Source organism: Peromyscus californicus, unplaced genomic scaffold, assembly GCF_007827085.1.
Source record: "Peromyscus californicus insignis strain IS unplaced genomic scaffold, ASM782708v3 Scaffold_8__1_contigs__length_139910024, whole genome shotgun sequence".
Taxonomy (NCBI): Eukaryota; Metazoa; Chordata; class Mammalia; order Rodentia; family Cricetidae; genus Peromyscus; species Peromyscus californicus.
The window spans coordinates 11,776,368-11,802,860 of NW_026294606.1; the positions used below are offsets into that span (position 1 = coordinate 11,776,368).

The window sequence follows — 26,493 nt, forward strand, 5'->3', positions numbered from 1 at the left end:
GCTAGCTGGAGACTATGTGTTCAAATCCATGAGCCTATGGGAACAGGAGCATTCAGATGCAACATTGCTGGAACCCTGGGCCACACCTCCCTGTCTCCAGCTCAGATGCTTCCTAGCAGGGCTTCCCTGGGAAGGATGCAGGGGCTCCACCCTAGCAACGCACAACTCCCAGAGCTGAGCCTGCATCCTCTAGACACTCATTGCCTCTTTGTGGAGTGGCAAGGGGTGGGAGTCCTCAATATATGGGATTCCCTGAAAGGGTGTGAGCTTGCTGTTGCTGCCTGGGCCATTTTTTATTGCTCCTGTACAGACAGACAGCTGAAGCACAGACACAGTGTGCGAGGCTTTTCAGATGAGTAAACTGAGGCTTTAGGATTTCACGTCACACAGAGTCCCAGCTAAGTCCCTACAGTATTTCTTTTATTTATTCTCTGGCGCTGGAAATGGAACCCAGGGCCTTATGTGTTCTAGGCAAGCACTCTACCACTGAGCCCCAACCTCAGAGCCACTGAACTGATTCTTACTGTGCACAGGACATTCGTCATGAAAAGCTCAGTTGGGAACCACTGAGATGGTTCAATGGGTAGAGGAGCTTGCCGCTAAGACTGGTGACCTGAGTTCAAGCTCTAGCACTCACAGTGGAAGAACAGGTCAGCTTCCACAAACTGTCCTGGAACCTCTATGTGGATGTTATAGCACACACACACACACACACACACACACACACACACACACACACACACACACTGCTTTAAAATAAAATAAAGCTCAGTCGATAACGGATAATGTGCTTATCTTATCTAGCTCGTGTGTGGCCCTGGGTTTTCCATATCAAGGCATAAGCCAGGCGACAGGGCACACACCTGTAATCCCAGCATGTGGGAAGTGGAAGCAGGGAGATCAGAAGTTCAAGGCCAGCACAGACTACATGCCACATGAGACCCTGTCTCAAAACAAGTAAACAAAACAGCAAATGTAACTCATGTGCCCCCGCTGTAAAATGTGCTCCCAAAGCTTCTGTCTTTCCCATCTAACTTGTCCATTCAGCTTCCTCTGGTCTCTGGGGACAGGATCTGTCCTGCCTCTTCACCCTCAAGGTTCCCAACAAGTTCTCTGTGAGCCTCACAGCTCTCCCTTTGGCCCTCACCCTCCACCCCCAGGGCTTGGCAAGCCTTCCCATGGTCCACCACTGTGGTTCTTGTCCATGATCTCTTACCCACTTACAAAACTTCAGACAAACCCCTCCCCTTCAAGAAGCGCTTCTGCTCCGTGCCATGGGATGGAGGCTCTTTCTTTCCTCTGACAACTGGAACATAGCCTGGGCTTTTGAGCGACCATTATCACACTGTAAGAGTGATCTGGTTTGCTTTTAATCTGTCATCCCTCCCCATTCCCCCAAGAGTCTCCATGGGCCAGAATGTGTCAAATGAAAGAAAGAATGTGGTCTTTGTCTACAGTAGGTATTAGGAATGCCTGACATCTAGCCGGTGCTCGATAAATGGAATAATTAGTGACCTAACACTCCTATTTCTTTCTGGGATGCTGCTTTGTAGTTATGGACACTCACTTGTTCAGTGGAATTGAAGAAGGACCTGCCGGGCGGTGGTGGCGCACGCCTTTAATCCCAGCACTCGGGAGGCAGAGCCAGGCGGATCTCTGTGAGTTCGAGGCCAGCCTGGACTACCAAGTGAGTTCCAGGAAAGGCGCAAAGCTACACAGAGAAACCCTGTCTCGAAAAACCAAAAAAAAAAAAAAAAAAAGAAGGACCTGGCACTGTAAGGAAATTCACTGTTCATGTCTAGCTAGTCTACACACACACACACACACACACACACACACACACACACAATTTGTATATGCATGTGTAGACATGTCATGGCTGATGATGTAGTTTCCCTGATGAAGACTGGGTGTTGTTTGTATATCTGTTTTTAAACAAGATCTCTAACTCAAGCTGGCCTAGAACTCCCTGTCTAGCAAAGGGTGACCTTGAATTCTAGATCCTCCTGCCTCTGTCTCCCGAGTGCTGGAGTTACAGGGGAGAGCCACCACAACAGTTCATTTCCGGGCTGGGGATCAGATCAAAGCCTCATGCATCGTAGGCAATCATTCTACCAACTAAGCTGCACCCCCAGCCCCAGACTGAGCTTTGTTGAGCTAAGGGTAGGAACCCCTAACACATGCCAGTCTGTGTTTCAAATCCTTACCTAAGCAAGGGCAACCTCAGTGATTTTATTCTCAAAACATGTTAGGATCAATATTATTATCATAAATGACTACCAAAAAGGCAAACTGAGGACTGAGGCAGAGGGCAACGGAGGAATGTATCCTGCCCCAACCACAGTGCTGGTGAGTCAAGGCAGGGGAGTTGGGATGGAGGCAGTGGCTTCCATCTCTGCAGCCACCACTGGGCACTGCTGCCTGCATCCTTTAGTGGTGGACAGAGAGCCTGATTTTCTATCATTCTGACAGTGCACAGCCTGGCAAGATGTCCTGAGTGTGTGTGACTGTAGCATTGTCTGCAAATGAACCCTGAGTGTGTGACTATAGTATGTGTGATCATCCCAGCTAACCCTGAGTGTGTGACTGTCTGTGTGACAGTCTGCAGCTAATGTCCCTGAATATGTGTGACTGTGGCATGTGTGATGATCTGCAGCTGATGCCCCCAAGTATGTGTGACTGGCATGTGTGATTGACTGAGCAGCAGCAGCTGAACCCCAAGCACTTCTGCAGAGTTGCCCCGAGCCTCTGAAACTGGAAACTTCTCAGAAGACCAGAAGTGTGGTCAAGCACCTGGCTTCCTGGCTTCTAAGAGCCTTTACCAGAGTGCTCGCCTTCAACACTCACTGAAGCAAACTACAGAAGGCAACTTTGACTCTGGGTCTGCTGGTGTGCAACAGTAGAACAGAGGCAGCGTGAAGGGTGTGAACTGAGGAGGCTCCCACCTGGAGTAGCTTCCCCCAAAGCCCGTGTCTGTGGTCTTCCTGCTGTACATTGGCAGGGGCTGGAGCAGAGGATCATTCCTGCTGCAGTACCTGTTTCTACACCTGCAGTGCTAGATGACAGAACAGACCCTCGGTGACATGCAGGGATCCCCTAGGTGAGACTGGAGTACAGAACATTCTGGAACCCAGGCCTCCGCTTGGCAGCCATATCTCTTTCCAGTAAAGCACTCTGGGCAGGACTTCACAGAAACGTTCAGATAAGCTTTACACCTTCTTGGTCTGAGCTGTATCGCAGAGTGGATGTGTCATCTCTTATTCTTAGTAAAATGATTTCTGCTAGAACACGTTTCACAATTGTAGATTTCATATCCTTGAAACGCAGCTAGCTCTGCCCCGGTTGCCCACTGCTGCCACAGACTTGCTCCATCAACAATGTTTTGCAAAGGACAGCATCAGCTGCTTCCAAAGTCCTGACCATCTTAATGGAGCCCCTGACTCCTTCATCCTCTGGGGTCTCTCTCCCTTCCTCCGGCACCATCAACCACATCCACAGTTTAATCTGAACAGACAGAGAAGCACTCAGTGACTGACATGTGTACCGTGTGCGGCTGAATTTGAAAACATGCTTCCGTTTTTTGCAATACTGTGCTTACAACATTCCCTGAGTCATTTGGAAAGCCTTTGAAATGCGTTCGAACCCTCAGCTGTTCTCCTCTGGGGAGAGCTTGTAGCCAGCGTAGAGATCTTTCTTTTTTAGCTTGAACGGAGCTACTCCACCTCTGGCTTCCCATGCTTTAAAGCTGTCCCTTCTCTAGGGACTGTTATTTGACTCTCTTCTATTACTCAATTTCCTCCCCCAAAACAAAACCGGTTTTTGGAGAATCAGGCCAGGCATATTTGGTGGTAAGTCTGGATGATGGAAACACACAGCAGGAGTCTGGCAGGGTGAGGGGGATGGGTAGGAGGAGGTGGGGAGAGGCTGGGGGACAGCAGGACTCTCTAAGCTTCATACTCAGGCATGGAAAGAGTCAATGCTTGGTGGGACAAAGGAATTCAAAAGTCAAAGCAGAAATGCTCTCCTAAACCATGTGCTGGTGGGCGGCATACCAGCCCTCACTGTAAAGCCTTAACTGGAAACAAAACAAGCAAACGACAACCTACAGATCTCTAGGGACTATGTGAACTTCTGCTTTGAAAAGTTTAATTAAAAGTAACAAGATGAGGCTGGAGAGGGGGCTCACCAGTGAAGAGCCCTGACTTGCTCTTCCAGAGGACCTGGGGTTCAGTTATCAGACACTCAGGACAGCTCACAACCATCTCCAGTCCCAGGGGATTGGATACCTTCTATGGTTTCTGTAGGCACTAGGCACACATGCGGTCCTTAGACATACATGCAGACATACATGCATAGACTCATATGCATAAAATAAAAAAATCTTTGAGAAATTAAAAATAAATACAAGGTACTAGATGATCAATAAACACAGTACCATGGTAGGTGGTGAGTTTTCACATTGGCCATGGTCACCAAATGAGGACTGTGGCCCCCAAAGGGTGCATAGCAAATGGAGCTTTTCCACAAAGAAATTCAGAAATCTGGTCCACAAAGCAGAGACAGAGCTGCAGACTTGGTTTGTCACTCATCTGCCAGTCAGCCCTGTGACCGTCCTTTCAGCCATATCCAAAGGACTTCATTTTCCAATCTCTAGGCTCCAGTCAGATAAGCCCTAGACCCTTTCATTCATTCATTCATTCATTCATTCATTCATTCATTCATTCATTCATTCATTCATTCAGTTATAAACAAAGGTTCACATAGCCCAGGCTAGCCTGGAGCTGATATTATGGTTAAAAACAACTTTGAATTTTTGATCTCGCTGCCTGTACCCTCTAGTGCTGAGATTATAGGCGTGCACCCACCATGTCTGGTTTATGTGGTGCTGGGAGTGGAACCCAGGGCTTTGTGCATGATAGGCAAGCACCTTACAAACTGAGCTACATCCTGGCCCCATATTTTGTTTTTAAATGTATCACATTTATTCATTTACTTATTTATGGTGTGTGTGTGTGTGTGTGTGTGTGTGTGTGTGTGTGTGTGTGTGTGTGTGCATCCCTCAAATCCATGCCATAGAGCATGTATGGAGGCCACAGGACAAGATTTAGGGCTCTGCTCTCCCCTTCCACCATTTGAACCCTGGAGCTCAAACTCAGGTGTCAGACTTGGTGGCAAGTACTTTTATCCACTAAGACATCTCACCAGCATCAGTTTAAAAAAAAAAAAATGTGCCGGGCGGTGGTGGCGCACGCCTTTAATCCCAGCACTCAGGAGGCAGAGCCAGGCGGATCTCTGTGAGTTCAAGGCCAGCCTGGGCTACCAAGTGAGTTCCAGGAGAGGCGCAAAGCTACACAGAGAAACCCTGTCTCAAAAAACTAAAAAAAAAAAAAAAAAAAAAAAAAAAAAATGAATTCCTTGCCAACATTGAAAAGCAGGATGTTACACACACACACACACACAAACACACACACTCAAAAAAGGTATTTTTAGGGCCTGGAGAGATGGCTCAGAGGTTGAGAGCACTGGCTGTTCTTCCAGAGGTCCTGAGTTCAATTCCCAGCAGCCACATGATGGTTTACAGCCCTCTGTAATGAAATATGGTGCCCTCTTCCGGCCTGCAGGGATGCAGGCAGAACACTGTATGTATAATAAATAAATAATTTTTTTTAAAAAAGGTATTTTTAATGTCAGCCTTCGAAAAATTGGAGCCATGACCCCCTGCTCTGGTACTGTCTTGTGTCACAGTCTACACGTAGCTCACTTCCTGAACCCTCTAAAAGTAGCTAACTTCAGCTATCTAGGTCTAGCAAGGTCCAGGGCTTTGCTAGACCTAGATCTGACACTGGGCTGAAGTTGTCTAACTGGGGTTAGGCCTGAGTTCCATGCCCGGCACCACAACGAACCAGGAACCCCTCTGGATGCCTAGATATGAGCTGTCTAGACCTTCCGACTGGACATGTCCTGAAGCTTTTCTCAGGAAGAGTCACATTCTCACTGTTCTCAGCTTACACTTCCTACATTTTCTGGTCAAAGAGCACATCAGCAGTGTATGAAAACAAGGCCATTGGTGATTGTTTTCTGCTGGTCCAGGCCACCTCTCCTTGGTGTGGTGGGTAGCCATTCCAGCTTTGGTCTGGAAGTTCCAACCCCCCATTGAGGCTTCGGTAACTATCCCCTGTAGACCCGAGATCCGGATGTGCCACCTTCTCTTGGTTCCCGGACCCTGGACTCTGGAGGTAGACTGAGCCGAGTTCTCCAAAGAACACTGCCAGACTGTGCTATGTCTTCCCCAGACCCTACGACCTACCTATCCCTTCATTTGTAAGTTACGCCACTAAATAAACCTCCCTTTTAACTACGTAGAGTAGCCTTAATAATTTCACCAATATCTTGGCTCCTGCGTCCATTCAGTCCCAATTCCAGCACTAAAAGAAACCAGCTGGTGGCACACGCCTTTAATCCCAGCACTCAGGAGGCAGAGCCAGGCAGATCTCTGTGAGTTCGAGGCCAGCCTGGGCTACCAAGTGAGATCCAGGAAAGGCGCAAAACTACACAGAGAAACCCTGTCTCAGAAAAAAAAAGAAAAGAAAAGAAAGAAAGAAAAAGGAAAGAAAAGAAAAGAAACCAGCTGTTAAGAGTAAGAACGTTTTGAGTTTCGGCTGGGAAGGTAGCTCACCTATTAAGCACTTGCTTAGCATGCAGTATGCCTGGGGTTCAAGCCCTAGAACTTCCAAAAAACTCAACTTTGGACTCCATGCTTGAGTCAGATCCCTCCATCCTCTCCCTCTTCAGGAGACCCTACTTACAACTTGATCTGAAATCAGCACACTGGCGGCTTGGGGAAAGTCCTCCCACCCTAGGGCTATGCTTCAATTTTCTTCCAGTTCAATTAATTGCGAGCACGTGCCCACTAGGTGGACCCTCCAGAGTGTAATAACCCTGGACCCCCGGGTCCCGGGGACAGAGCCTCACTCGCCTCGTTGAGCTGTTTTCTAAGCACCAGGGGGCGCTAGAGAGTTATTTTCCAAGTTGGTATCAGATGCATCTTTTACACTTCCTCTGATTTCCAAGTTAGATGACAATGACGGAAGCACAAATGAGGTGGAGGCGTAGTGTAAACTGCCCTGGGGAATGAAGGCAGGCATCAGATTTCAAAATTCAGTCTAAAGAACAGCTTCGGGGGTCAGAGCGTCCGTTCCTCCGCTGTCAGCCTCCGGTGAGTCAGGCAAGTTGATTTGACTTTTTGTGAAAACGTTACTCCTTAATTCTACCTACTTCGGGATCTTATGACATCAGTAAATTCGAGAAAAGTGGAACCGATTAACTAAATCAAGATTCGTTTACATCAAGGTAGTCAGTTCTTCGAAATAAACGTGTAAAGGGGTGGTATGTTTCTTGAACTGGTCAGCACCTGGGAAAGGAGGTTTACCGTATTGCCTATCTGTGTTGCGGGGGGCTTACTGGTTAAAGGGTATTTTTTACCAGAGAGACCCTATCATTTATTGCCCTGTGAAGGCATCCAAAAGTCCAACTGGTGAAAGGTAATTAAACTAGCACTGTGTATGCCTCCAAGATTATCTTTGTAATGTGTGCCCGGAGTGCATGGAAAGAGACGCACTCAGTGAGATGTTCTGGGTGGGAGACCCGCGCGTTCGCTCTTTACTTTGGGGGTTGCTGTCTCTAAAATAAACGAAAGAAAAAAAACTAGAATGAGGGAGTCATTCGAGCCCAGCGCCCACAGTCTGAGCAGAGCAGGAGACCGCTCAAGGACCTCGCCACCTGCCACATTCCGTATTTGGGCAAGCGCGTGCGTCACTGTCAGGAATATGGCTCCCTTTGCCAAGGCCGGCACTAATCTTACGTGTCTGTAAACGCGGGGTGTGTATGCCACGTTCCTTTACAATAGCCGACCGGTGACTGACTTAAGAACATGCTGCCAGATGCCCTCCCATTTCCTTATGTCTTTTGTGCAACCCGGGAATTAGGGGGAGGGGGATTGGCGTGTTCATGGGGGACAGAAAGGACAGGAGAGCTACCAGTTCAAGATCCTTCCTGGAGTGCCCTCTATGGCTCGCTCAAACCCGGGCACCGAAGGCAGGTGGGCGTCCCAGACGGGCGCACCCGGGCCGCGGACCTTGAGGTCCTCGGAGACAGCGGCCACCTCTCCACGTGGCTGAGGACGCAGACCGACTGCATCCAGCCTGGTTTCCCAGTCGTGTTACGCAACAACTTCGCAGGGGTCGTCTTTGCCCTAATTGTGCCCGGGGTGGTGTTTGTGTACGGAGCTCTCTCGGCTACTCCTGGCTGATGCCGTGCTGCGGGGAAAGGAGCGGGACGTTTCAGTCACAGCTCAGCCCCGCCGCCGCGCCCCTTCCCGGTCTCAGGGGGACCGTGGACACAAGAAGGCCAAGGTTCCCGCCACGCCCGGGTCCCCGCAGCCCTCGCCCGGGGTTCTGTTGGCAACAGGTAGCCCAGCCCGCTGTGGCTCTCGGGGAAACAAACAAACAAAAAGGTGCACTGAGCGAGCGCGGTGGCCACGGAGGGCGCGGCCAGCAACGGGCAAAGGGGTCCTGGGCTCCTCCCTGGCGCGCCTCGGTGGCTCCGCGGTGCGTCCCGTTGCGCAACGCAGCGCTCGGCGTGGGTCCCCGTGGACAACGGGAAGCAGCTGAGACCGCGGCCAGGGAAGGACGCGGACTGGCGGTGGCGCCGCGGCGGAGAGGACGGGGCGGGCCGGGGCGGGGCGGCGGGGAGCCCGCCCCTGTCGGCGCGGCCAGTGGCTGCGGGCCGGGGGCGGGCGCGGGCGCGGCGATTGGGGCGGCGGCCGCCCGTCACGGCGGGGCTGGCGGGCGGCGACGTAGCGCGGCGCTCGGAACTGACCTACTAACACACATCTCTCGGCGCGGCCACGGCGCCCGCGGACCCGGCGCGCCCGCCAGTCTCCCGCGCCGCGCCCTCGCCACCGCCCGCTGAGGGCCCGGCAGAGCCCGGATCGCGCTCAGGCGCAGCTAGCTAGATCCCGGCCACCCTTTCTTTCCCCTCTCGGGCCAGGGAGCAGAATCACGGTAAGCGCTCCGCCCACCGGCGGCCCGGGGGGCCCGGCTCCGTTCCGCGCCCGCTCTCGGAGCGCGCGGCCGGCGGGCGTGGGGCGCGGGACGCGGGCGGGCGCGGCGCGGGGATGGCGGGAGGCGGCGAGTGTGCGCGGGGCATGCATTACATAAACTTTTGCTGCCTTGGCAGGAGGGGGACTCGCCACCTTAAGGTAGCTGCTTTGATTGCAGCGCCCTGGCGCCGGCACGTAGCCCTGACTGCCGCGCGCTCCCTCCCCCTCCCCGCTATTGCATAATGTCTCCGGATTTCAGGAAAATTGATGTTTCGGTGGAGAAGAGCGCGCCGGGGAGGCGGAGCGCAGGCCAATCCCCCTAGCAGCCAGACGACGTGCCCTGCTCTCCGGGGTCTCTCCGTGCTGGTCCCCTCTCGGGGCCGGCCAGGGGGAGGGTTGAGTCACGGGGAACCGTCTTGATTTGCTTAGAAGGAGGGTTGGGAGTGCGAACGGTGACGGCATTCGGAGATGCCTGCGCGGCGTTTGTTTGTGTCAGGCGCTGTGTCTGCACCGACGTTTTTCCACCCTGTTTGTCGTCAGCGTGTTTTACGAGCCCTCGGGAAGGTGGAGGGATGTGTCCTTTCTTACATTGCATAATGGGCCCGCGGTGAAACGTGGGCACCGAGGACTAGCTGATGTGGGAATATGCGTGTATGTTTGCAATGATTTGGTCATTTTAGCGCAGCGTTGGGTATTAGATCCTTATTGGTACCTCTGTGTCGTCCCAAATAAGCATGGTTTAAAAACGATCCTACGGAATTCATTATTAAGAAAGGAGAATTCTTAGTATTAGATGCGGATACACGCGGGGGAGGGGGGGTCCTTAAATGTTCGAGGTGTTATTTTTAAGACCCGGACGAGCCATTGTGACGTTTGTCTCCCCACTTTCCCAACTGGAATGCGTTCCGTTCCATCAGCTTTTTTCTCACCTTATCGTCATTGGCTTTTTTTTTTCAGACACCACAAGACAGATCATTAATAGATTCCTGGAAATGTTAGGTTATGTAACTGCCGAATTTGCTGGCTGTTGAGCATAGAAAGAGAGCTAATTACGTGATTTTATAATCTTGCCACAAAGAAAGTAGGGCAATCTCAGCGTTTAAGAATGTCACTATCAACAGGGGTTTTGTTGGTTCTTTTTAAGGATATTTTAAGCCGAAAAGTGACAACCGACTAAGCTCTGACTTAGCCCAGGCTTGCCAAATGTGTGTCTTTTGCCCTAAATGAAATGTACGTCTTTCTAAATTTAGCCCTATCACATTTTAACAATCGTGGCCTCAGTGCTATTTCTGGTGTCTCCAGGGCTGTGTGCAAATACAAGCTCAAGGCCATTTGCTGTAGTTTTAACTCCAGCCTTCCAAGACCTCTGATAAACCGTATTTTTAGGAAGGCATTTCGCAGCGCCCAGTGACTGCTGATCGCGGGGGCCCCATTTATCATTTTAAAGGACACTTTGGAGGAACTGCTTCGCTCAGAGGCCACCAGGGAATGGCCAAGAGTCATCTTCTCTCTGGCTTTTGTAAATAACAACAGCTAATGAGGTCAGAAGTATTTATTTCACATCGTGATTTCCCCCCAGATCAAATATGAGTTGTGGGAAGCATATATAGGTTAGTAGATTATATTTTTGCCTGTGTAACCTAGTTTTACTCATCGGGGATAGATGAATATTTTAAGTATCTGGATATTAAATTTCTTCCCGGACTCTTACTTAGTGTAATGATGTGTGAATATACGTATTTAATAGTGTCTGTGAGATATATTTTTCTTAGCGTAACATTTACATAATTGAACTACAGTATTATTTTAAGGGGTGGACACATTCTAGATATTGACCCCTGGAACATATTATTACCCCTATTTCAGCCGTTTTCCAAGACGCTGCAGTTGGGCTTGCCAACCCCCCCACCCCCGACCCGACCCGACCCGACCCACTTTGCGAGCTGGGGTGGGAGACCCAGGCCTGCCAGGGTCTTTGCAGCGCCACCTTCCATCAAGCGTCCTTGCGCCCTTCGCTCCCGCCCCAGGGACCGGGCACGCGCCTGGCGGTGGCAGGCGGGGACCTCGGCCCGAGACGCGCCCCTGGGCAGCCGCTGGACGCGCCTCGCGGGGGCCCGCGCTCCTCCCCGCCCCCTCCCCGCATTCCTTTGTTCTGGCGCGGGGGTCCTCGCGGCGCCGAGGCCCCGCTGCGCCGCCCACCCGGCGGGAGGCGGGCCTGGGGAGCGGCGCGGCGTGGGGGCGCGGCCGCGGAGCGGGGCGGAGGCTCGCGGGGCCCCGTGCGCTTCGCTGCGCTCGCCCGGAGCCGGGAGGCCAGAGGCGGAGAGCGGGCGTGCCTCCTGGGCGCAGGCTCCAGCGGAGATGGGCCTCGGGACAGAGCAGCCTCGGGCGTCACAGCCGGGGGCAGACTCCACTCCGCAGCAGCAGCATCGCTAGCCGTGACCCCACCACAGACACCTTTGTGCCTGGACTCTTCGTTGTATTTCCGAGCCAAGCTCTTCTCCATTCATGGAGTGAAAAAGCGAGACCTCTAAATGGCTTTAGAAATGGGGGAGGGCAGTCTTGATTGCGATGGGAAGGAGGGTCCCTGCTTGAACGTGGCCAGTTGAGCACATGTGTTTCTATTTCTTGTATCTAAAGTGTATATGGTCAGCGGCCCAAGATTATGTATATGGTCAAATGTCCCTAGCTCTAAATCACCCACATAGATGCAGCTGTCCCTCTGTGAAACTACCTCCCTGCGCTTTCATCCCAGCTGCTGGTTTTCCTGGGTGGGCTTCTGATGTCACTCAGGCGAAGCATGCAGGTGTTGGAGGGTGATCAGGCTGCTCTCTGGATGGTAAACCTGGAATTCAGCTTCAGAGGACGCTATCGGACACCCTAGGGACCCTCTTTCAACTGGAGACAGCTTTGGGAGGTGCATAGAGGACAGGCGCAGGTGCTGCCCAGGCCTCTGAGTATATGACCGACCCTCACTAGCCTCTAGGGAATCTAGGGGAAACCTGTGGAGCTGGACAGTTAGAAGAAACTCAATAAATGTTTCCAGAATGCTTGTGTCTGGGCTCACTTTCCTTTACTGAACCGGAATCTCACAGGAAAGATGAGAATGGGGTTGGTATTGGGTCTGTAAAGATGCAACTTTTTTTGTTCCTGAATACTCTTGACTTGTACATGTTGTTAATTAATGTCTGTACCAAGGGAATTCTTGACAACATCGAAGCCATTCAGCGTTCCAAGTAACTGGGTTCACATCTTAGGGAAGTGTCTGAAGGAACAGAAATGATGAGTCCCCACAGCAGGAATAGGCTGACCTTTCCAAATCCCTGGAACTCTCTGTGACTTGTGTTCTTGGGACTGGCTGATGCTTGCCTCAGAACCTCTGGTCTGAGATCAGCAATGGCTGTCCTCACATGGGTGTGTATACATACGCCGTTTTAGAGGATGCACGTAGCCGTGTGGCTGACAACAAAACCAGGTCCTGTTAGATTGATGGTTCTTGACCTTGTTGAAGAAACCTGGGTCTGAGGAACCGGCGACAGCAGTCTAGAACAGTACTTTGCAGAAAGGGCTGGGACCTGCCTCGATCATTCTTCAGAAATAAGAAGGGCGGTTACTAAACAAGGTGGGTGGAGGACCCACTCAGCACCCTCATGTAACAAAAGTCCTGCACTTAGAGAAGCTGGTTAGCAGCCCAGGCCAGGGCTTCAAAGATGGGAGCTCTGTCAGCCATGCCCGCTCTCCTCCATCTTTCTGTCTGTCCCTTCAATGAGAGTGAACACAAGCTCACTGTACTTTGTGAAACAGTTTCCTTTTCTGTGTTGAGGGCTTATCTTGGCAATTATAACATCACCATGATGCAACAGCCTGCAAATTAAAGCCCTTTGTGAAAGGCTGTGCGCTGGTTGAGCAAGGCCCCTGACTCACGCCCGCCAGTGGAGTTTTCTAGCTGACCTTGCCATGGTCATCAGTGGGTTCCGAGATGCAGGTCTAATTGAGGCGTGGGATGGAAAGGCGCGGTCAGAGTGCTCAGCGTTATTTTTACCCAACTTCAAAATCACACATGCCTCACTGTTTCCACTGTAACCCAGATGGCACCGGTGCTGTTAAAAGTTGTTTATTTTTAATTTGTATTGAGGAATGAGAGCACGCTTGGGATTCAAGTCAAACATAACAAACAATGTAACTGAGATTTCCTATAATGTTCACTTCTTGTTTTTGTCAGGTATGCCCGCATTTCACAGGGTTAGCACATTGTTTGATATCCTGTTATTTTTCTAAATTTTATTTGAGTTGATTTTTATCCAGATCGGACTCACAGTGAATGTCGAAAGATACTGACCTTTGATCATAATTACATAAGAGGTTTTTTTTTTTTTTTCAGTTTCAAAATGAGTTTTTATTGCCACCACCCCCACTTACCTCTCACATTTCTTTGCAACTCATTTTCCTGTAGTTATAAAGGGGGGAGGATTTGGTTTCTCGTATGGCTTTAATTAGAGTTTGAGCTTGTTTTTTAAGTTTAGCGGGGATTTACTAGATGCCATTCGTTAATAAGCCGGGCTTTGAGGACGTGGTTTTGCTGGAGTTTGGGTGTTTATAAGCCTTTCAATTATCAGAACACGGTGTAGTTTATTAACTTTCTAGGGATCTTAAATGTAATTAAGTAGCCCTCAAATAAACCTTCCACTCTAGTTGTAAGGCACACAGCACAATAAATGGCACTCACAGTCATGTGCTGATTAAGAAAGTGAACAAGAATGTTAAAAACCAGGCCAGGGAGGTTGGGAACATTCAAGAACCCTTTCTGCTCTGCCCCATCCCCAGCATGCTTCCTTTTTTGTAACTGATGTTGTTTTGTTTTTTTGCCGTTACGCTATAAACTAGTTGACTGTGTGTGATGTTGGTGTCCCGAAGACTTAGTGGACGCTGGGGTTGAAGCTCAGTTGGCAGTGTTTGCTGTGCATTCCCAGTGCCCTGGGTCCTCTGTCCAGCACCCCAACCCAATGTCACAGTGTGCACCTCTAGTCCCATCACTTCTGCAGAGAAGGCAGGAGGATCAGAAGCTCATTGTCATAGCAAGACTCCCGAGGAGTTAATAAATGGATTGATTATCTTTTCAAAAATGTCACAAATAGTAGGGACTGGAGAGATGGCTCAGTGGGTGAGAGCCACTGTTTTACTTCCAGACAACCTGAATTTTGTTCTGAGGCCTCACACCAGGCAGCTCACAGCTGGTAACTCCAGCTTCAGGGGATCCAATACTCTTCTGACCTCCACAGGCACTGGCCACAAGTGGCAGACACTCAACACAGTCACACACACAAATAAAACAATAAATCCTTTTTTAAAACTTTTCTTGGATAGTAACGGTTCCCATTTTGAAGCTTCTCTATTAGGTTAAAAAAAAACAACCACATTTCTGTACACACCCCCACACACAACACTCCCTCTCTCTCTCTCACAACTCTCTCCATGGGCTCCATTTTCTCAAGCTGTGAAGTTGTTTTAGGGGGTGACCCTGTGTACCCTGCGTGTGTCCATCTTTAGACTCACTGTGTTATGTTACAAACACGTGCTCCTGTGGAGACTGTCGGTTACACTAGTTCATATTTCAATCAGGAAAGTAGATGGATCTATTAATAAAATGCAAACTTGTCATCTGATTTATTAAGTTTAAATCTAATTTTCAAGTAACCCATTATTGAACTTGGAATCTTTTCCTTTCCTGTAAGCTGGATCAGGTTTTGACACATTTATTTACAGATGCATCCAAACAGAAAAAGTGGGTCAGTTTGTTGCTGAGATAGGGCTAATCTGGCAATGTAAGAGATGGCTCATGTGTATGTGCCCCACGTGTGCACCAAGCACGTGTTTCTTCTGGCCCTGGGTGTACTTTGGACTGCTAAGTGACTACAGGCCCTAAGCTGGACACTCAGGAGCTACAGTGTTTTGTTCTCACTGGATCAAAGTGGTCCTGCACACACCCGATGACCTGAATTCAGTCTCCAGGTCCCACTGTGGAAGGAGAAAACTAACTTCTGAAAGTTGGCTCTGACCCCACCACACAATAATAATTAAAAAATAAATAAAAATAAAAGGCCTTTTCTCTAAGCTTACCTCTAAGGAGGTGATGAAGTGATCAACTCACTTTCCAGAACTTTCACAGGTAGAAGCTAGAGAGAAGGCTCAGGGTTCAGAGCTCTTGCTGGTCTTGCCGAGAACCCATGTTCAGTCCCCAGCACCACATCGGGCAGCTCACAGCCAGCCTCGTCGTGGACTTAGGTATCTAAACAAGGAAGGCGCTCTGTGATCAGTGCAGAGTGCTTGTTCACTTCTGCCTCAGCAGAGTCTGAACTGTCACCCTGATCTCTGAGAGGTCAGAGGTTAGAGCTGCACACGCATTTCTGTTATGACCATGGGGAAACCCCTGCAGGGTAAACTGTTTAGAATCTATGTTGTCGATTGGATTTTTTTGTGGACTTTTCTTAGGTCAGGTCTCATTTTAATTGCAGAGAGTATTTAGGTCATCTGACTTAAATAAACTCTGAGGATCTGCGCTTATGAAATACAGCTCCTGCCTCTAGCAGGTTATAAAAAAGCGTGCGGCAGCAGTGATGGTGTCTTCTTCACAGTAGGCGTGGGAAAGTATGTCAGCTGGCATGACGCGATGCCTGCTCTTAAATTTCTCTTTTTTATTTGTGTCTTTAAGCAGTCAGATCAGCTAATGGGTGTAATGGAGTTAATGGCACTGACAGAGGTAACATCATAGAATTGGTATTTCATGTCAGTTATTCACCAAAAAAGAAACACAAATAGTGACTAAGGTGCCCTGGCAGTCGGTGTTGATTTCAAACAGTGACACATGGGTGAAGTCATGGTTTGACTAATCATAAAGAGAGATACTGGGATCTGAAGCAGTCATGATGAATGCTGATGGTTTCAGAAGGTGGCCTCCACTGTGCTGAGGAAATGGCTCACTGGGTAAAGTGCCTGCCATTGAGTGTGCGGACCTGAATTTGAATTCCCAGAACCCGTGGGGCAGTAGAGCATGCCTGTCATCTTAGTGCTGGGGAGACAGAGCAGAGCCAGGCGGATCCTGGAAGCTTGCTAGGCAGCCTGTCTGTAGAAACAGGAATCTCCAGGTCCACTGAAAGACTCTGCTTAAAAAAAAAAAAAAAAAAAAGTAGACAGGTAGGAACGGCGAGATCCCAGAGTTAGCCTCCAACCTTCACACACACACATGCACTTCATGGGTATTGTAATAAAAACAGAAAGATGTTGTCAGCTCCATTTGCCTGCATCCATTGTCGAGGAACTGGACTCCCTAGCCATCTGTCTTTAATGGCTGTGTGGTCTCCGGCTAGTTGCTCAGCCTTTCTGTCTGTTAGCAGCTTACTCTGTGTGCTGGCCAGTTTTGTGTCTACTTTACACAAGCTCGACTCGCTCGAGAGGAGGGAGCGTCCAGTGAGGAACGCCTCCAGAAGACTGGGCTGCAGCAAGCCTGGAGGGCATTTTCTTAGTCAGTGATTGGTGGGGGAGGGCCCAGCCCATGGTGGGTGGGGCCATTCCAAGGCAGGTGGTCCTAGGTTCTATAAGAAAGCAGGCTGAGCAAGCCATGAGGAGCAAGCCAGTAAGCAGCACCCCTCCATGGCCTCTGCATCAGCTCCTGCCTCCAGGTGCCTGTCCTGTTTGAGTTCCTGTCCTGACTTCCTTGGATGATGAACTGTGATGTGGAAGTGTAAGCCAAATAATTCCTTTCCTCCCCAAGTTGCTTTGGTCATGGTGTTTCACCACAGCGATAGAAACTCTAAGACACTCTACCAAGTCATTGGGTCAGAGAAATGCTCACTCCTTGTTGAAATACATACACTTTGGGTTTTGTTTAAAAGATGATAATGGGGCTGGAGAGTTGGCTCAGCAGTTAAGAGCACTTATTGCTCTTGCAGAGGACCTGGGTTCAGTTCCCAGAACCTACATAGCGGCCCATGACCTTCTGTGAGTTCAGTTCTGGGGATCCAATGCCCTCTGACCTCCAACGGTACCAGGCAGGCAAAACATTCATACAATTATAATCTTTTTTTTAAAGGTAATAATAGGGGAGCTGGAGAGATGGCTCAATGGTTAAGAGCACTGGCAGCTCTTCCAGAGGTCCTGAGTTCAATTTCCAGCAACACATGGTGGCTCACAACCACCTGTAATGGGATCTGATACCTTCTTCCGGTGTGCAGGCATACATGCAGATAGAGTCCTCATAAAATAAATAAAGCTTTAAGCTGGGTGGTGGTGGTGGCACATGCCTTTAACCCCAGCTCTCAGGAGGCAGGGGCAGGAAGAGCTCTGTGAGTTGGAGACCAACATTGTCTACATAGTGAGTTGAAAAACAACAACAAAGATAATAATAGGGGCTAGAGAGATAACTCATCACTTAAGAGTGCAAGAATGCATATTGTTCTTGTGGGCGACCAGAGTTTGGTTCTCAGCACACACGGTGGGCCGCTTACAAACTCTCGTAACTCCAGTTCCGGGGGACCTGGAGCCTCTGACCTTTGCAGGCACTGGCTCTCACATGCACACTGAAATACACAAATAAACATATTCTTTTAAAGATAAAGTAATGATAATGAGGAGGGCTGGAGCAAGTGTAGATACCTGAAGGATGGTCACAAATTCAAGGCCAATAGCTGTCTGTCTTTTTCACTATTTCAGGTTGACTGAAGGCAGTTCTGGGCAGTCCTTCATGATGCAGCCAACTTGTGGGGTGAGCCCCAGATCTGTGGTGCCTTCCTGTCCCTAGAGGAGCTTTATAATTAGATGTGAGGCTCCAAACTAAGAGAGATGAAGGGAGGCCGTGTGTGTGTGTGTGTGTGTGTGTGTGTGTGTGTGTGTGTGTGTGTCTGGGAATGAAAGGGAGGATGTAGGGAAGATCCATGAGGGGTCAGTGCCAGGGTCCAGGCTGGCTTGAGGTCTCTAGTTGGTCATCACATGAGTAGCAGATCTCTAGGCATGCCACTTGCCTTGTGAGCCTTTGTTTTCTCCTCTGAAGATGCTGAAAGGGCATGGCCTGAGGCAGGTCATACCTCCAGTGCCTAGGACTTAGCAAAAGCTCAGTCAATGACATCTGTCAATGAAGTGTCAATGTCAGGTGTTGGCAAGGCCAACACCTCAGGTCCCATCATGACCGAAGCCCAAGCGTGTGTCTCTGTTCTGTCCGTCCTCTTCAGTTTGGCCCCCACCCTACCTGCAAAACCTGGATTCTTCAGGGCTTGGTTCCCCACTCTAACACGCTTCAGTCTAGCTTGGTGCCAGTATGCAGGTGTTTCATGTATAGTCACCAAGTCGTTCACAAGTGAGTATGTGCATCTATATGTATGTACATATATGGAGACCAGAGGATTCCTCAGCATTCTGTCCACTTTGGCTTTTGAGACATGGTCTCTCACAGACCTGGAGTTCACCTAGTAGGCTCGGCTGACTGGCCAGGGAGTCAGCCCCAAGGATCCTCCTGTCTCTATCTTCCTAGCACTGAGATTACAGTCCCTGCCACCAGTTCCGTCATAGGTTCTGGGGATTGAACTCAGGTCCTCATACTTGCAAGTCAAGGGCTTTACCATCTGAGTCGTCTTCCCAACTGAGAGGGCTGGTTTTTGTTATACAGTTAAGCTTGGCCATGGTGGCCTGCTCTGACGACCTGCCATCACACACACACACACACACACACACACACACACACACACACACACACACTCATTCACTCTCTCTCTCCCTACCAAATCCATATAGTCACACGATGAACACTTTTGGGGCAGGAAGGTGTAAAATATCTCTGAGCTCAGCTATGTGGAGAAATTGTGAGACTCATAGGGAGAGGAACTCACAGATGGTGGGGTGTGTAGATGAAGTATAATGCATATTTTAAGGAAGAACTGAGATAAGTAAGTACATGGAGGAAAATAGTAGCACATCAAGAAAAGATAGTCCGTCCGTCCCGTCCCCGTCCCCCCCCCCCCCCGCGCAAAAAAAAAAAAAAAGGTGTGGCAGGGCCTGTGTGGTATTTAAAAGCCAGCACCTGTGGCTCGGGAAGGCCGGGGTCAGCCTCCTTCCTCGGCTGTACCTTCTTCTCCCAACCTTGCCACTGGCTCAGTTCACTTTAGGGGTGGGGACCGACCTGAGTGACGGCAAGCCTCCCGCCGCGGAGGAGCGCTCCCTGCACTGTGCAGAGGAGGGCGGTGTCTCCAGATCCCAAGAGAAGGCCTGTACGGAGGTGGAGGTGATAAGGATTTATTTTTCACTAAAGGATGAAAGGCTGTCTTTCGGCCTGTGGTGTCGCTCTCTTGAGGTGGTGCCTGTCAGGGTGTCATTGTCACCGAGCAAACAGAAGCCTCCTGTTAATAACCCTTGGGCTCCCTTGAGTAGGGGAGCTGCTCCCGGTGTGCTGGCCCGATTTGGTGGACAGAGCCTTGTGTGACACCTCGGTCTTTAGGACCTTGACATTCTTGCTGCCGTGGAAAAGACAGAAGCAACAGGCGGGCTTCTGTGAGTGAGAGAGCCGAGGAGATGGCTTAGTTGTGTTGGTATTCGCCACACAAGCGTGGAGTCCTGGTCCCCAGAACCCATGTGAGAAGAAGCTAGGCATTGTGGGGCTCAGTTAGTAGTTCAGGTGATTAAGGAGCCAGAGACAGGAAGATCCCTGTAGCTCACAGGCTAGCCAGCCTAGCCTACAAGGCAAGTTCTAGGCCAGCAAAAGACTCTCTGTCAAAAAACAAGGTGGACAGAGCCTGAGGAATGACACCTGCGGGTGACCTCTGACCTTCAGTTGCACAGGCACACCTCCGGAGGTGCGCAAAGAGTGAGAAATACTGGCATGAAGCGAAAACACACAATTGTCGTGTGTCGGGATGCGCAACACCTTGAAGGGGGGAAATGGGAATGGTGTGCGCAGGTTGTGTGCATCTTTGCTTTATGGAGACCCAAAAGCACCATGAGAGAGAGTCATTGACAAATAATAAGGATTTATTATCTTGTGGCAAAGCCTGGAGTAGAATGCTTACCTAGTACTCCCTTAGTTCCATCCTCCCGCACATACTCACCCCCCCCCCCTCTCTCTCTCTCTCACACACACACACACACACACACACACACACACACACACACACACACACAGTAAGACCCAATTCATATTATAAATATTTTACTCATGGGTGTGAAAAACGGTTGATGATTCTATTTTTCAGTTCTTATATTTTATTTGAAACTAATTAGCAAGATTGAAAGAAGTTCTTTCCATAATTATATTCTCTAGTTTTGAAGTAATCTTAACTTTCAAGAGGGCTCTGTTTAAAAAAAACAAAAGTCCCTCTGAATAGTAACTGTTTTAGTCTATGTAGGGGATATGTAACTGAAGTCTATGAAGCTGAGATTTTTAGGACCCCCAAAAAGCACTGTGGTTGTCAATCTTAAAAGTCTCGTCAGTGAGCCTGAAGGGCCTTTGCATTTCAGATCTTATAAGTATATAAGTGTAGCATCTTGATGTTGAGGCCAGAGGAGTCCCCAGGGGAGACTGGGGACCACCAGGCCCTCAGGGGTGGGATGGCAGGTTAACAGATGGTAGCCATGTCATCTATTGTCATTCTGAAACAGGACAGCCAGTGCGGGTTCTGGTTAGGAACTCACCATTGATGGGCTATCTGTCATTTCCTCCCTGTAATGAATCATCCTGAATCTTGCACGTGGCCTTTTCATCTCTTAAACACCACTTTCTTCTATCTGACCCAGAGCAGAGGGAAGGGAGGAACGAGTGGATGGATGGATGGATGTGAGGGACTAGAGAGAGGGATTAGATGGATCCAAGGATGGGTTGGTGGAGGGAGGGAGAGAGAAGGAGGGAGGGGTGGTTGACTGAGTGACAGATTTAGTGACTGGGTGAGTGAGTGAGTGAGTGACTGAGTAACTCATTTCCTCACTCTCTTGGACCACACAGTCCCTGCAAAGAGGTCCTTTGCCGCCGAAGTGGGAGTGTTTGTGTATTCACGTCTTTTTCCGGCTTGCTCACTCTTTATGAAGACCTGAGCCTCACTGAGCCCATTCTCCCTGACTGCTCAGCACAGCCGCCGCCCCCCTCCCCCTAGCAGCTAGCACACATCTGCCCAGGGGACTCACCGTGTTCTCCTTTATTGCAGATAACCAATACGACCTCACTCTGCTTCAGAAAGGCAGATTTATCCTGGACTGGACCACAGAAGGAGTGTTGATGGAAAGAACACTGGGAAAGTGATCCCCTCCCACGGGTCTGTCTGTCGGGTAAGGTCCTTTCTGATGCAGCTGAGGAAAATGCAGACCATCAAAAAGGAGCCTGCCCCCCTGGATCCTGCCAGCAGCTCAGACAAGATGATGGTGCTGAACACTGCCTTAGCCGAGGTGGCAGAGGACCTGGCCTCGGGTGAAGATCTGCTCCTGAATGAAGGGAGTGTGGGGAAGAGCAAGTCCTCCGCGTGTCGGAGGAAACGGGAGTTCATTCCCGACGAGAAGAAGGATGCCATGTACTGGGAGAAGAGGAGGAAAAATAACGAGGCCGCCAAAAGGTCTCGGGAGAAGCGCCGACTCAACGACCTGGTTTTGGAGAACAAGCTGATTGCACTGGGGGAAGAAAACGCCACTTTAAAAGCCGAGCTGCTGTCTCTCAAATTAAAGTTCGGTTTAATTAGCTCCACGGCGTATGCCCAAGAAATCCAGAAACTCAGTAATTCCACAGCTGTGTACTTCCAGGACTACCAGACATCCAAGGCTGCTGTGAGCTCGTTTGTGGATGAGCATGAACCCACGATGGTAGCTGGGAGCTGCATCTCGGTCATCAAACACTCTCCTCAGAGCTCTCTGTCCGATGTGTCTGAGGTGTCCTCTGTGGAGCACACACAGGAAAGTCCCGCTCAGGGTGGCTGCCGGAGCCCTGAGAACAAGTTCCCTGTGATCAAGCAGGAGCCGGTGGAGTTGGAGAGCTTTGCCAGGGAGTCCAGGGAGGAGCGGGGCGCCTATTCCGCCTCCATCTACCAGAGCTACATGGGAAGCTCTTTCTCCACCTTCTCCCACTCCCCACCCCTCCTGCAGGTCCATGGGTCCACCAGCAACTCCCCAAGAACCTCAGAGGCCGACGAGGGTGTTGTGGGCAAGTCCTCTGATGGGGAAGATGAGCAGCAGGTCCCCAAGGGCCCCATCCACTCTCCGGTGGAGCTTCAGCGGGTGCACGCCACAGTGGTGAAGGTTCCGGAAGTGAACCCTTCTGCCTTGCCACACAAGCTCCGAATTAAAGCCAAGGCCATGCAGATCAAAGTGGAGGCTTTGGACAGCGAGTTTGAAGGCATGCAGAAACTCTCCTCACCTGCAGATGTGATGGCCAAAAGACATTTTGACCTGGAGAAGCATGGCACCCCGGGTATGGTCCATTCCTCCCTCACTCCTTTCTCGGTGCAGGTGACGAACATTCAAGATTGGTCCCTCAAATCGGAACATTGGCATCACAAAGAACTGAATGGCAAAACTCAGAGTAGCTTCAAAACAGGAGTGGTGGAAGTCAAAGACAGTGGCTATAAGGTTTCCGAGGCTGAGAGTTTGTATTTGAAGCAGGGGATGGCAAACTTATCTGCAGAGGTGGTCTCGCTCAAGAGATTCATAGCCACACAACCTATCTCAGCCTCGGACTCCAGGTAAATGACTACTGACCGAGCTGTGCGTGGAGGAGGATGCTGTTGGTACCGTGCCGAATTTCCACTGGACCTCTGATGTCGTTTCACTGTAGCGTGCACACGGTGTCTGTCTGGTGTCCTTGTGTGCACACGCTGAAGACTTGATACCCTCACTCTGCCTGGTGTATAGTCAGATAGCCCCCACAGAGGCTGTACATATGGAACATTATTTTTGCTCTATTATAAAGTGTGTATGTTGCCAGTTTCAATAAAGGGTTGGTGACAGACGCAGCACGGGCTCTGTTGCACTTGATCGGATGGGAAGAGAAAAGGCTACTGAAGTGCCTTGAGGTAGAGACTGGGGAGATGGATGTCTCAGTGGGATAGGGTGCTCCCCACATAACCGAAAGGACCTGGTTTCGGTCCCCAGCATGCATATAAAAGACCAGGTGCAGAAGCACATATAGCTGTAACTCCAGAGAAGCAGGGATACTTGGGGACACAGCACACAGGAAGATTCCCTCGGGCTCACTTGCCAGAGAGCCTAGCCTAATTGGCGAGCTCCGGGCTCAGTGAGAGGCCCTGAATCAAAAACTAAGGTGGAGGGTGATGGAGGAGGACTCCCGACGTCGACCCGGGACCCTTGATCTGACGCACTCACAAACTTGCACGCACAAAAGCTGCCAACGTACAGACAGGCATTTTACCTTTCACTTAATGTGGAGTGGCAGCTTCCCCAGGATGAGAGGAAAACGGAAATATTAATGTTTTGGTTTTCAAAACCATGGTGTGTTTAGAAACTTTCTAAGAAAAGGAACTGGGAATAGAGAGGTCTGTACAGCCCAGGGAGGAGGGAGGAGCGGAGAGACGGTGAGTGTTCCTGTGTGGAGACTGGATTACTGAGTTATTCCCCACTGGGTAGGTTTCTTCAGGACAGAGTTTTCTCTAATTTTCTTGAGTGGAAGGCTCCGAGCAGTTGGCCTCTCCTTGGTCACCTCCCTTTGTGCGGTGGCTGAGTCACTGACCCACTTCACTGCATGAAAAACCATTTGTCAAAGTGGATAAAGACAGGTTGAAGGAGGTGGGTTTTGTTTTTCGTTTTTATTTTTGTTTTAACATTACCCTAAAGCTTAACAGTTCCAGAGTATGGCCCTCCAGGGAAAAAGCTAAATACCATTTAGATGTCATTAAAGGAATTTCTGAGACCCCATCAGTTACCACACACCAACATCTATACAATTCAGGTATATTTGATGATGCAGTTATGGGCTCGCGATAGAGTTCTGTGGCAGAACACTTGCCTAGCACGTGTGAGGCCCTCGCTCCATCCCCATCATCTCAGGGCAGGGGAGTAGGGAGTGTCTGTTAATGAGAAATGTTAATAATGCCTCTCCATCTGTAGACATTGGAAATTATAACACATGGGTCTAGAAAACATGATCCCCGGCAACTGGAGAAAAGACCAGTTATTTGTCTGGACTTCTCCACTGTCCCAAGAAGCAAGTGTCATGAGACCCTGTGCTCCTGCCGTGCGGTGGTTGGTGTCCTGTGTCTCAGGTGGAGTGGGTGGGTGGTGGACAGTGTTCCCAGTAGGTCACTCCTCACCCAAGGGCTGTCTCCACACTCATCTTTCTGTGCTGGATACGGAAACCATTGCACTATGACTCAGGCTTGCTCTTTGCCTGGGCCACACGGCCAACCACAGTGCCTAGAGGCAGAGCAGGCCTGGCAGTGTGCCCTGAAGGAGTCTTTGTGACTCGCCACATCCAGGACAGGCCCGGTGCTTGTTGTAGGCCATGTTCTCTGCATTTTCATAACTTACACTGTGGTGCTTTGTGTTGAGGGGACCTCCTGTCCCACACAAACACACATACACAGGCTGCCTACTTTATCCTTTAGCTCTGGCCTCCACTTCCATCTAGGTTCTTCCAGTCTTTTCCTTGGCTGTCCTGGAACTCACTGTGTAGACCAGGCTGGCCTCAAACTTGCAGAGATCTGCCTGCCTCTGCCTCCTGAATGCTGATCTTAAAGGCAGGCGCCCCCACTACCCAGCTTTTTCTCAGTCTTATTACAGGCTGAGCTGAGACCTGTGAGAGTTACCCACAAACGCTGTAAAGTAAAGAAGCAGTTCTACAGAAAGAACAGAGTCAAAATACTCAGCAACCCAGAAGGCACAGGATGAATCACCCAATACGAGCTGTAGGAGAAACAGGATGTCCAGTTTTCCTACATGGGAAGAAGTATCCAGGGCTGGGCTTACAGCATGGCAGTACATACTAAGCTCAAATGTGCAGGGCCTTGGATTCAATTCTTAGCACTACAAAGCAAAAGTCACAATAAGGGAAGGAAAAAAAAAACCAAATAATTACAATAAGGAGAGGGGAATTCCTTCAAGCTTGCTGAGTCAGAGCCCTGTGAAAGAATAGGTTGTGTCTGTGTTGACACATCCAGACAGTTGTCCCCTGACTCTGCAGATGCACTCAGGTACAGTAGAAAACACAGCCTACGGCCGTACTACCCACAAAGAGCCCAAGCTCATCTGATCCTGGAAGCTAAGCAGGGTTGGGCCTGGTTAGGACTTGGATGGGAAACCATTCTGTAAGGACTGGAAAGATGGCTCAGCAGTTAAGCTCTTCCAGAGGATCCAGTTTGGTTCTCACCCCTCACATTGGGCTGCTCACAACCATCTGTAACTCCAACGCCAAGAGATCCAACACCCTCTTCTAGTGATCTCAGACACCAACATTCACATGGTGCGCACGCACATGCACACACACACACACACACACACACACACACACACACACACACTATGAATTAATATTAAAACATGGTCATTCCTAACAAGGTGTGAGCAGTGAGCATTGCAGTCATGAAGAAAGTGAAAATATTTGAAAGTGTTAGTGAGTTATCCAGAAATGGGCTGAGTCTACACTCTGCAGTGCCAAAGGCATCAAGAACAGGACCAAGTGCGGCAAAGGAAAGTCTTTTGTTCTGAAGGGGTTTTTGTTGTTTTGTTTATCTCCAGAACCATGAGGAGTGCTGACCTCAGACCACAAGCACCTTCCCAACCTTGGCTGCCACTGTTTTGGGTTGGGCCTCAGGAGTGTGGTCCCATAGGTGTGGCCTCCACGCCCAGCTTGTATCCCAGATTCATTGTCAGATGTGAGCAGTCATTGGGGATGCCACCACCACCCCCAATTGTTTTCTCTCTCCTCTTAGTGTCACTTGGCCTTAGCGTTTCAAGACCCTACATACATGGTCTTTGAGATGATGACTAAAATGTTATGCCTTGGAAATAAAAGGGGCCTCATCATTATGTGAAGAACCAAAGAAAGAGTACAATAAACTGCCCACTGCTAACAGGGATCCCTGCTGTCCCCCTGCCCCTCCTGCCAGAGCTGTAGTGGGCAGCCATTCCAGCTTTGATCTGGAAGTTCCAACCCCCACTGAGGCTTCGGTAACTGTCATGCCTACAAGGCGGGGCTGAGAGAGGACCCTGAAGACCCGAGATCTGGATGCACCGGCTCTCTTGGTTCCTGGACCCTGGAAGCTGGAGCTAGACCGAGCAGAGTTCTCCAGAGAACACCGCTGGACTGCGCCACACCTTTCCCAGACCGTGTACCCTATCCCTTCACTTGTGAGTTACCCCACAAAATAAACCTCCCTTTTAACTACGTGGAGTGGCCTTAATAATTTCACCAATACAGAGTCCCCTAG

General features: G+C 49.9%; 1 protein-coding gene across 2 annotated transcripts; it reads left to right on the forward strand.

Moving 5' to 3' along the window:
- The first annotated feature begins 7,143 nt into the window (after positions 1-7,143).
- On the forward strand, positions 7,144-23,064 carry Nfil3 (nuclear factor, interleukin 3 regulated). 2 transcript variants are annotated; one of them, XM_052728859.1, is made up of 2 exons: positions 7,144-7,216; positions 21,274-23,064. In XM_052728859.1, exon 2 carries the CDS (start codon positions 21,410-21,412, stop codon positions 22,796-22,798), a length of 1,389 nt encoding a protein of 462 aa, XP_052584819.1. In that variant the 5' UTR covers positions 7,144-7,216; positions 21,274-21,409; the 3' UTR covers positions 22,799-23,064. The 2 variants fall into 2 exon arrangements, with proteins under 2 accessions (XP_052584819.1, XP_052584818.1); XM_052728858.1 differs by lacking the exon at positions 7,144-7,216 and adding an exon at positions 8,879-9,062.
- Positions 23,065-26,493: the final 3,429 nt, after the last annotated feature.

Bases quoted from the DNA above. Each gene is read 5' to 3' on its own strand.
- Nfil3 (XM_052728859.1), top strand. From the start codon at position 21,410: ATGCAGCTGAGGAAAATGCAGACCATCAAAAAGGAGCCTGCCCCCCTG.